Source organism: Myotis davidii, unplaced genomic scaffold (genome assembly GCF_000327345.1).
Source record: "Myotis davidii unplaced genomic scaffold, ASM32734v1 scaffold69, whole genome shotgun sequence".
NCBI classification, from domain to species: Eukaryota; Metazoa; Chordata; class Mammalia; order Chiroptera; family Vespertilionidae; genus Myotis; species Myotis davidii.
In genome coordinates, this window is record NW_006300363.1 from 2,929,301 (window position 1) to 2,941,338 (window position 12,038).

The window sequence follows — 12,038 nt, forward strand, 5'->3', positions numbered from 1 at the left end:
AGAGAGCCACAATTGTGTGAATAGAGATAAGCCTTTGAAAGAAGGGCCTTTGAAGAAAGCGTATGAGTTTTAGTGCTGGGCTTCTGCATCTATTTGGTCTGCATGAGGCATGTGTGGGTCACATCCTGGCTCTCATGATCTGGTAGTTGAGAAGGTCCTGAATACAACATAGGTGTGTTTTATTTATCTATGACTGCATAACAAACAGCCCCCAAAGTGGTTGCTTAAAACAATAATTATTTTGCTCACAAATTTGTAATTTGGTCAGACTTGGCAGTGCAGGCTTCTCTCTGCTCTACACAGTGTCATCTGGGGAGGCTGGACTGAAAGCAGAAGGATCTGCTTACAAGATGGCTTGCTCTCATGGCTGGCATGATGCTGGTTGTTGCATGAGAGCTCAGCTAGGGCCTCGGGCCTCGATTCTTCTCCAGGTGGCCTGAGCTTTCTTCAGCATGGTGACTAGGTTCTGAAGGCAAGCATCCCTAGAGAAAAAGCTAAGTGAATACTGTATTGTCTTTTATGACCAAGTCTCAGAAGTAAAATAATGTCACTTCCACTGTGCCCTATTAGTCAAGGCAATCACAAATGCCCTCCCAGTTTCAAGGAGAAGGGCAGGGATTCCACCTCTTGTTGAGTGGTTAGCAGATTTCTTGGAAGAGCATGTGGGATGTGAAATATAATTGCACAATTTCTGGAAAATAAGATCTGCTACAGTGTTTCTGTACTACTTTTATTGCTCTTCGTGCTTTCCTTTATAAGTGATAGTTCTTTATTATTACTATTTGCACTAATTATCTTGTTATCTATAAATGGATCATATGATATTCCCTGTTTTGTGTTATCAGGAGTTGAGAACCCTACAAAGTAAGTAGGAATTGAATAGTAATCAGGAAATCTTAATTGGCAGAGTGATTTTCTAAAGATTTTCCTTTCCCTCCTGCAAGTTGGCTTTTCAAACATTTAAAAGTCAGCAAGTGCTTTTCATATAATAAGTAAGAAATGTGAAGGCATATATACAATTTAAAAATAAATCTTAGAAAGGATATAGACAAAGGTACCAAGACAATTTAGTAGAGGAAAGAATAGTCTTTTTAAAAAATGGTTCTAAACAATTGGGTATCCACATGCAAAAGAATGAAGTTGGACCCCTACCTCACACCATATACAAAAGTTAACTCAAAATGAATTATAGGCCTCAATTTAAGAGCTAAAACTGTAAAATTCCTAGAAGAAAAAATAGGTGTAAATCTCTGTGATTTGGGGTTAGGGAAAGCCTTCTTACATAAGATACCAAAAATACACACAACCAAATAAAAAAATAGATAAATTGGACTTCATCAAAATTAAAAACTTTTCTGCTGCTAATAATAACATCAAGAAATTAAAAAGAGCCCTAGCTGGTTTAGATCAGTGGATAGAGTGTCGGCCTGCAGACTGAAGGGTCCCGGGTTTGTTTCCAGATTGCGGGCTTGATCCCCAGTAGGGAGTGTGCAGGAGGCACCTGATCAATGATTCTCTCTCATCATTGATCTTTCTATCTCTCTCTCCCTCACCATTCTTCTCTGAAATCAATAAAAAATGTATTTTTAAAAAATTGAAAAGACAACCCACAAAATGGAGACAATATTTGCAAATCATATATCTGATAAGGGTCTAGTATAGCTGTGGGCAAACTATGGCTTGTTTTAAATGAATAAAACTAAAAAAAAAAGACTGTACCCTTTTATGTAATGATGTTTACTTTGAATTTATATTAGTTCACACAAACACTCCATCCATGCTTTTGTTCCGGCCCTCCAGTCCAGTTTAAGAACTCATTGTGGCCCTCGAGTCAAAAAGTTTGCCCACCCCTGCCCTAGACCAAGCGGCCCTTTGTGAGACTCTCAGTGGCATCATATTGTATATGATCAAACCTTAGGATCAGAGGCACTAAGCTCTCTTTGTAACAAAAAATCCTGGGCTGGTCTCCTGGCCATTTGTAATAGGAAAGGTTATACCACAAAATTAAGAAAATCTCTACTACTTTACTTTGGAGGTTAATTTTTAATAACATATATCCCAAGAGCTACTCAGTTATGATAGTCATTTTCACCTTCAGACCATTGACCTCTCCAACTGCTTTTTGGAAGCCATTTTCTGAAAGTTGCCCTTTGAAAATGTACATACATATATAGTTGAAATAGTGAAATGGGTAGTTTTCCATTCCTTCCTCCAGCCAAATAGCAATATTAGGAAACGTATGTACATTTATTCTTTAAGCTCTTTAATGTTTATGACATTCATTGGAAGTGAGTTCTTTCTAGCAGCCTGTTGAATCCAGACTTTGTTCATAAACTGCTTTGAGGCATTCTGAATGTTTTGCCGCTCTTGGATTTTTCTTTGTCCTCAGTGAGTCTGTGGCGAGAAGCCTGAATTAGAAAAAGGAACTGTTGAAAACAAAAAACAACCTGCTTGTCAGTTATTTCTGAAATTTGTTTCCACATCATATGCCTTTGGCTCAAATATAAATTGTGAAATAGCCTTTGTTTCTTGCTATTTAAAAAAAAACATTTTTTTTTGTAAACCTGTTTACTGTGAATAACTAGGGTTATAAAGAAAGGTTAATAAAGGATAGACTCTCCTGCTTGAGAAGGGAAAGAGAAATCTTTTCTCTTATGTAGCCTGCAGATCTAAGGAAGACATGCAGTACCCTATGTGGGCAGCAGCTAGGCCCTGCCTGAATTCCCCCAGGGAGGAAAGCATTGTCCTAGGGTGAGTGTTTACTGCAAAGTCTACATAGCTAATCTGATGGGACTCAAAGACAGTAACCTCGGGCTGGACCAGATCCCCTTAGGGGTAGAGTGCAGGTGTTCAGACAGAGAGAAAAGTGACTCCATATAACATGTACAATTTGTGGCATGACTGAGTGCTCGCTGATCACAGACTTCCGCTCCTTTGTCCAGGACCTGGTGGTAGAAAGGTCTTGGTTAATATCAAAGACATTACAGCACTAGAAAAGCACCGAGAGAATACTCTTCAGACATTAAAATAAGTGAGGTAGAACCATGTCTTCTGAAATAGAATGATCAACATGTATTATTTTTTAAACTTTCACCAGAAAGGGACCAGGACTAGGCAGTTTGCCCCATCATGTGTAGGAAATATTTCACAACACCAATCCTGGTGATTTTGAGAGAATACATTTATTAAAGCTGTGTACAGTGGAACATAGGAAAGGCTTGACATAGAAGAGGCAAGGTCACAGCAACAGGAGTGAGCCCAGACTGGGCTGCATAGACTCAGGAAAGGAAATTACAGAGACAAAAAGAGGGACCTAGGAGACAGGTTGAGGGGGTTAGCCCAGAATGAGCTGCTGCTGCCTACTGCTCCCTGCTCCCAGGTTGCAAATCTTGTGGGGACCCTTAGAACTTAGGAGAAAGAAAGAAAAGATACACACCTGAGAAAAGAAGGGGGACATAGTCATGCTTAAGAGAGAGTGTACATTGGGTCTTTTGTCTTAAGGGTTTTTAGCTGTTTTCTAAAGGAGGGAGTTTTAGGGGAGGTCTCAGGGGAGAGTCTCAACGGAATATTCAACAGCTTTCCAGGTGTGTTCTTTAATATGCTGATCCATCAAAATGAGCTTATAGGGGACTTTGGGATCATTCTCTGGTCAGCTTTACTGCTCTACGTTTGTCTTGGATTTGTCTGGCTTTAATTGGGTTTTTTGTTATTTATTCCCGACTTCATCCAGTCTGGCATTTGGCTGGCACTAATGACACTAACTGGGTCTCTGCTATCTATCTCCCTGACCTGGAGGATTTAAGCTACTTACTCTCTGGTAGGGGGGGAGAAGTGTAAACCATCTGCCCCTAAGTGTCCTTGGTTAGGGAAGATAAGATCTTGCAATTTATTAGCAGGCTGTTAATTATGTGGCCTAGTTTAACTGTTTGCCTCAGTTTCCCTTATTCCACTTGTCAAGGAATTTTCCTAGCTTCTTACTCTCTTGCCTCAAAACCAGAGTTTAATTTTTTTTTTAATGAGACTCACCAACATTTATAAGGGAGACCTTTCAAAATACTCCAAATGTGAAGGACTCCTAGAACATAAAACATCTCCCTTCACATACAGTAACATTAGTTGAAAATGCAAGTTAAGCCCCAGGTCCCCAAAGAGAAAGATGGCACAAGCTCTGACAAGATTAGTGGTCAGGTGGGTGCTGGGCAGTCCGATAGGCCCTGCACAAGCTCAGTGAGCAGTTCACCAAGCCAGACCCTCAGAACACCAGGCTTCAGAAAAATCACACATAGGTACATGCCATAGACCTTTGAAGTACTCACAAGTCATCACTTCCCCAAGTGTCAAATTCATGAGCACTAAGCCCCCTTTGTACTGTGCTCCTGGCCTAGGCACACAGCTGCGACATCAGCACAGTCCCAGCTGCCCACACCAGATCACACTGGTATGAATGCACATGTATGGAGCATGGAGAGGGTGAGAATGTCTGGTGTGTGTTATGGCTGCAGGCAACCCCTGAGGGCAAGACAAATGAATTTACATAAACCATAGAAGTGAAAGGGAAACAGTTCACAGATTTCTGCACTTCCAGTTCCTTTGGTCTTTGCTTTCTAAGGCTAATTGTTTCTATAAAGTTATAGGCTAATTAGAAACCTCAGGATAGGGAAATGTCTGTCACGCCAAGAGCCAGTCACACCCCCTTCCGCCCTCCCACAGGACCCAGCAGGTGGAGATCCGGGAGAAGGAGGCTGTGAGTCAGGCTCTGCCAATAAACGAGGGGTCTCAGGCAAGGCACTGAACGGCTCTGAATCTGTTTTCTCATCCCCAAAATAGACATAAAAGTTCTGTCTTTCTAGGGTTTGGGGTGGCATAAAAGAGGGAGCCTGAGAAGGAGTCTTGTCACAGGGTCTGGCCTGGCCTCAGTGGGCAGCAATAGTGACAACAATGGTGACCGCCACGCATTACCTGCACTAACCTCCAAACCTCCCCATACTGTCATAGATGTCACTGCTGCTTCTCCCTTCTTCTTCACCCTCACCAGGCTGTAGTCCATAGAGTCATTAGCCTTGGAAATGGGAGACTAACCTAGGTTTGCTGTTCTGCCTTGCACACTGGACGTGACAGATGCTTTAAATGGATTGTATCATTTGGAAGTGAGGCTCAGGTGGGAAGAGCTACAGGAGTTTCACTGAATTCCTGAGAGTGCCTCTCTAATCCAGGACTGGGGTTCTCAACCTCACCTGTTTGTTACATCAGTGAGAGAGATTCTAAAAATCTTGATACCCACTTAAATTAGTATGTCTGGTGTTGGACCCAGGCATCAGTGTTTTTAAGCACTCCCCTGCCCCTCACCCCAGAGAATCATGAGTCACAGAATCAGGAGGTTAAATGTGAGAGTCCTCAGCATTGGGAAGAGCATTGGGAAACTGGTGAGGACCAGCCTGACAGTTACTCATCCAGGGAGCCTGAGCCAGAAGAGAGGTAGGCAGACATTTGATCAGTACCGAGCTAATTTGGGGGGGAGGGATGGGGGGCAGCAAAGCAATTTGGCTGAGCTAATGGTATCCATAGGAAGACTGGTAGAAAAATAAAACGGGATGAGGAGTTTTTATCTGTGATGGAGGCTTTTCTTTTTCTCTTCACTGACATAATGTGGGACTTGTAATTTATAGGGAAGAAATACGACTCACGTGGTTATCCATCTCTATAGGGAAGGACCTTCAGTGACTATAAAAATAAGCACCTGTCTTGTTCTCCAGTTGCTTTCTAGCTAATTTTGGCCCCTTTTCTTTTGCCAGTTGGCAGAGGCTCCGCCCTCTGAGGAGGAAGAACAGGAAGCCTGGGTGAACGCCTTGCTTGGGAGAATGTTTTGGGATTTCTTAGGAGAGAAGTACTGGTCTGAACTGGTGTCTAAGAAAATCCAAATGAAACTCAGCAAAATAAAGGTATTCCAGTTTTCACATTTCTTAATTTCTGGAAGTTTTGTACCATTGTATTCTCAGTGAAAGATAACTCAGTTTAAAGCATATGATATATGAGAGTAGTAAGTTCTTGTCAAACAACATATCTGGGCTGTGACTTTGACCACATGACTAATTGCATCTGGAGACGTAGTGACCATTCCTGTTTAATTATTTTCTGTGTTGCCCTCATTGTGAGCCATTCTAGGTGATAATCCAGAATTCAGTTTGGGAAAATGTGAGCTTTTGTAGTTCACATTTGTCATATAGACTTCTGTTATCTGTAAGTTAACATTTAACTTAAGTTAGTATTTCCAGAGGCCACCCAGCCACACAGTCTGAGCCACACAGTATATGCTGAGGAACATGCCTCGTTACTTAAGACCTCTTTCCCAAGTCATGCTCCCTCTGCAAGCTAGGGAAGTTAGCACTGCACTCTAAATGTGTCTGGGTTGACCTTTCCTTCTGGCCAGATGGTATTTTATTTTGGGCTCTCTCTTTGCTGAAGAAACAGTCCTAATTCTGATTTAGACCCACTTGGAAGTGAGTTTAAAACTGCATAAGTACTCCTCATGGTTGCCACTGAATAACTAACTTATTATCACCTTTGGTAACCAAGAGACCTTGTTTAGGTGACTTAGAAGTATGTCTTTGACCCCACAAAGACCTAGCCAAGGAACAGTCACTGTGGCCCCCAGATCTTCACTGAGAGGTGGCACAGTCAGCAAATTTAGTCAGTGGCTCTTTGGGGTCAAAATACCTTTGAGCAGCAAAAACAGATGGATCCTTTCCCTAGAAAAAAAAAGCACAGTGACAGAATCTTGCCCATGACCTCAGAGAGTTCAAGGACTCCATGTTAGGAGACTGAGCTAAGTGAAATTGCAGTGGAAGGGAAACACGGCCATGGAAGAGCTGGGATTGAGTTTTGGGTAACGAACAAGCTCTGTCTTGCTTCCTGAGCCCCCGATGAAGATGAGAGGCTGCCTCCTACGCTAGAAGAGCAGATTTCGAGGCTGAATTCAGGACAGGTATTTGGGAGCCCTCAGTTAACAAGGGTCAGTCGGTTTGTGTTCTTCAGGTGGGTTGAGGATTGAACCCACCTTGGTAACCAGGTCCGTGGAGAGAGCAGGAAGCGACAATGACCCTCCCATGTTTAGAGATGAGAGGCCCACAGCCAGCCTGGAGCTCACTCACCCTTGGATTTGGGAAGTGGTGGAGGGCTTGAGTTCCTGGGCTGGCACTTCTCTTTCCTAGAGACTGTTGTGCGCCCTACCCTGAGCTGGGGGCCTGGCAGTGTGCAGCAGAAAGCAGGGCATGCCTGCACTCCAGATGGGACCCTGCTCTCCCTGTGACACACATTCCAAAACAATGGAGGGGGCAGTGTCCGCGCTTCTCTCTGGAGTCGGAAGTCCCGTTGGTGGAAAACAGTGGGTTCCATCATCCCAGAAGAAGTGAGGAAAAGCTTTTTATTTTCATTTTCTCCTTTGCTCTACATGTGAGCTTCTGCAGTTCACAAACTGACACTCCCTTTGTTTTTTTGAGGCCAGAAGTGCTGGAGGGTTAGGATGGAGAAAGGGGGCCTAGATCCAGCAGCGCCAGCTGTTCAGAGGCAGGGGCAGTACTCACTCTATTGCTGGCCTCAATGCCTCCACTCTGACCTCAGCTGCCACCCATGAAGTGCCCCGTAGACCAGAGGGGACCTTACCCTGGCAGTGGAATAAACAGAATGGCAGCAAGATATTATCCAAATTCTGAACCTACCAGATCCCCTGCCAAAGGAACTCGTTATTATCACCAATATTCAGGTATCCCTGGAAGAGTTATTCCAAAATATAGTGAGTTTTGATTAATGGCTAGTCAGGAGTCGGAATGGCTGGAGGAGCCTGAGCAGTCCCCTGTGACAAAGACCCCTGCGTCCTGGTAGCCCTTGAAGGCCTGATATTCAGAGAACTCTTTGCTGGCCTTGCCCTGCAGTCTCAGATTGTCGGCCTTGCACATGATAATGACTTGTTTTGAAAGAACAGCCTTGTGTTTATATGGTGAATGGTGGGTTTAAAGCAATCTGATTTTCTGCCCCAACAGCAAATAAACTCTAACACTGCCATGGGGCTCTCAAATTTAGGGACCTCTGCTATTACTACATATAGCTGCTAACATGCCACCCACCCACCCACGAATGTCCCATACACCTGCACGCCAGTCCCCCATTTAGGAGGATAAAGAACATACAGTGAGTTTCTGTCACACTGTGGTGCCCTTTGGGTGGGCAGAAGAGAGGTTCTGGTTGAAAAGAGCAGGAGGAGTGGCCTTTCTTTGCCTTCCCTGCAGGGGAGGAAGGAGGCTGCTCCAGGGCCTGGAACTCCAGAGTGTTGATTCAGATCAGAGATCTGAACAAGGAGGGGCTGGGGGGTGAGAATCTTAGAATTGGGTTCTCAGGTGAGTAAGTAGGTTACCAGACCCTGCTGATGTTCCCCCTCCCCATTCTACTTACTGGTAATGAGAGCCACCACATCCTGCCCCGTCTTTCTCCTCCAGCCCCTCCTCATTCTTAGGTCCTTCTGGAACTGCAGGGTGTAGGATGGGATGGGGTGGGCGGTTGGACAGGCCATGAGGAAGGACAGCACGTTCCTATCTCTGTATTTGCTCCTCTGGCTCAGTGTTGGACCCCTGTTCCCATAGAAACCCAGCATGCTCCTGACACGTAGGTATTAGAATGACAAGAATAGACTAAACGCATGGGGGCAGGCAAGGGTCCAAGATTTTGGCTACATTCTTGGCCAAGCAGCATTCTGTAGGCTGATTGAGAGGTCAGGGACCACATAACATTAATGCTTTGGCAAAAGCTTTTCCAAACACAGAAACCACCAACTCAGAAATGTACATTTGAATACTGTCTCTAGTCCTGCTTTGGCCATCACAGACTTTATAACCTCTTTCCATTAAGCCTTCCCCACCTGCAGAATATCAGAGATGAAGTTCTCTGACTGGTGAATCCTAAGAGTGTGTAAGTTTCTCTGCGGAGGGACAGCTGAAGAGGTCCACTCAAAATAGGTATGAATTCATGCCTGGCTAGATGCTACCTCTAGTTTAACATAACTTTAATTTAAAAATCTATTCTAAATTTTACAAAATTAATCTAATGTTCAAATGGAGAAATACTCATGAGAATTAGAAAATCTGGGGGGAAAAAGGACTTGCCAAATTTTAAAATGTATAAAGTTACAGTAATAAAAGCAGTTTGATACTGGTAGAAAGCAGGGTGCTCAGTACAGTCTCCAGTGTAATGGGAATCTCATTTTTAGAGGTAGCATTAGTAGTGAAAGTATTGGTGGTTCAATAAATATGTTAAGATACCTCACTAATTACTAGAAAAAAAATTAAAGTGGATCCCTAACTTACATCTTACACTAAAATTAGGAATGGACTAAAGATTTTTAAAAAATACACATACATAAATTGAGGTGGAGGAAACACAGATGAATTAATTCTGTAGTCTTGAGGCAAAGTAGGAATTTATAAGAATGATATTAATCTTTTTATGTTATTTCCTCTGGAGTAAGTACCTACTGTTAGCTGTATTAGTTGGGGTCCCACTCAAATGGAGGAACCTAAGAGGAGAGTTTAATAAAGGCACGATTTATGAAAGTGCGGGTCTGTGTAGAGAAACCAAAAGGGATGGTGCAGCACCCCAGGGCTGGCAGCAATGGGGAGCAACTGTGTGTGGGGGGGAGGGATTGGGGGGTGCTGCCTGTCTGACAGGAGCTGTGCCCTTTAATAGAGGGAGGGGACAAATGTCCAACAGCACTCTTCTCTGTACCTTACCTCCCTACAGGTGTATCCCATTGGCCAAGTCCAACCAGAGTCAGAGGGCAAGAGAGCTTATCGGTGTGATCTGGTCATGCCAGCCCTGGGGTATAGGGAGGAACTAGAATCCAGGGGCAAATGAAATATGTCAGCACAGGGTCAAGGAATGTGGGTGTTGCTGTTTTTTTCAAGGATTTCAATAAACAGTGTGATTTTGCCTGTCAGAAATGTAGCAATTTCTTAACTCCCACTGGTGGTCTAAGAGCTGTCCATTTTCCCAAACATTAGCCAACAGGGTATTATTAACCTGACCAACATGGCCAGCTCCTTCTCCACAGTCAGGTCTCTGGCCAAGCACTGCTCCTCAGAGAAGCCTTCACTGGCCTCCTTAGCCAACATAGCCAACCCCACTCATGCCCCAGAATCCCTCTCTCCTGTTTTATTTTCTCTGTAGCACTAACCACTCTCTGAACTTATTTGTCTACTTAGTTATCTGTTTCTGTCTCTCCAAGATAAATCCCATGAGAGCAGGGATCTTCTCTGCCTCATCCACGGCTTTGTCCATAGTACAGTGCCTAGTAGTGGTATGTGGTCAATAAATTTGGGTTAAATAAATGTGTCCCCAAAACCTTGACCATCATTCCTTCTGAGAGTATGTTGAATTCTAACATTTACCAGGGTACTAACGTTTCATTCATTGTTTACTTCTTTTCTCCAGCTCCCCTACTTTATGAATGAGCTAACTCTGACGGAACTTGACATGGGGGTGGCTGTGCCAAAAATCCTTCAGGCCTTCAAGCCTTATGTTGATCACCAAGGTAACTCTTAATTGGCTTTAGAGAGAAATGACACTTATATGAGTGTGAAAATGTCTCCATCACTGCAGGTTGAATACCAAGACTTTGTGTTTGGAGGGAGTTGGGGGCTTTTTAAATCGTGTATTTCATATTGGTTATCTTTGTTCTTAACAGTCACAGCCTCACACAAATGGGGAATAGATCAGGACTCCCACTCCTATTCCTTTTAGTCTCTCGGATCCTTAAAAAGTCATCCTTCAGCCCTAACCCATTTGGCTCAGTGGATAGATCATCGGCCTGTGGACTCAAGGATCCCGGGTTCGATTCCGGTCAAGGGCATGTACCTTGGTTGCAGGCACATCCCCAGTAGGGAGGGTGCAGCGCATATGCCAGTTGGGGCCTGAGCTTTTGTGACTTAGAAAACAGTCCCTGCTCTGTATGGCTGCAGCCCTTGCAGGGTGAGCCTCACTCCCCTGTCCTGGGCCTCACATGTGCATCTGCCCAGCCCTGACCTCTTTCCAGGAGTTGCCTCTCCTATATATCCACTCCTTTACCTCGCCCCAACCTCTAGCTTACAGATTCTTTGATCTTCATGTTTTACATCTTTATGTTCTTACCACTCTTAGAAGGCACTTACTTAGGTGTTTAAACAAGGAAGACATATGTTATTGATTTTTTACAGAGAGGAAGGGAGAGGACTAGAGAGAAACATCGATGAGAGAGAAACATCGATCAGCTGCCTCCTGCACACTCCCTACTGGCGATGTGCCTGCAACCAAGGTATATGCTCTTGACCAGAATCGAACCTAGGACCCTTGAGTCCGCAGGCTGATGCTCTATCCACTGAGCCAAACCAGTTAGGGCACAAGGAAGACATATTGTCAGGCAATATTTTGAGAGTAAGTCTCTCTGTTGGAGGAAAGTTCTCAGATTTGGTTTTTAAGGCATGCTGCTGACATGATTTATGCCTACTTGTGTGTGTTGGGGAAGAAAGAGTTGATTAGAATGCTTAGAGAGTTTAAATAAATGTAAAGACTTATGTGTATTTTATGGCATGTAGTTTTAAAATGACCTTGATGGGTAATTTAGTACATAAGAGTTTGGTAAAAAGAAGACTGAGCCAGATAGGCAAGAATAGTCTGTGAGCAGGCAGGAAAAAATGTGCCCATCATGCAAACAGCTGATTTTTTTTCTATAATGTCCCTTTCAAGTGAACCTCTTTCTACCTCCACTGGATTTACATTATTCTTCCAAAGGCTCAGGAACAAAGTAGGGAAGAAAATAATTACAACTTTTTAAGAGAGTATTATTTGTTTTGAAGTAAAGGTTTTGGAAAATTTAGACATTCTAGTATCTACATGTATCTCTGTATGGCTATATCAGATGGCTCTTGGACCATATTTAGTGAATCTTTTTCTGTGTTGTATACATCTACACTAATAAAAGAGAAACATGGGAATTGGCGTACGACTGCTACCCTTCC

At 43.5% G+C, this 12,038-nt stretch overlaps 1 protein-coding gene across 4 annotated transcripts in view; it reads left to right on the forward strand.

The window, feature by feature from the left end:
• The window catches only part of TEX2 (testis expressed 2), a 53,409-nt gene that overhangs the window by 20,889 nt on the left and 20,482 nt on the right, over nucleotides 1-12,038 (forward strand). For all 4 annotated transcript variants that reach the window (XR_001516049.1, XM_006776703.2, XM_006776704.2 and 1 more), the window contains exons 5-6: nucleotides 5,793-5,939; nucleotides 10,477-10,576. Coding sequence is in view for 3 of the 4 variants with exons in the window: in XM_006776703.2 (XP_006776766.1) it covers nucleotides 5,793-5,939; nucleotides 10,477-10,576 (247 nt within the window). In the remaining variant the exon portion in view is untranslated. The remainder of the gene's footprint in view (nucleotides 1-5,792; nucleotides 5,940-10,476; nucleotides 10,577-12,038) is intronic.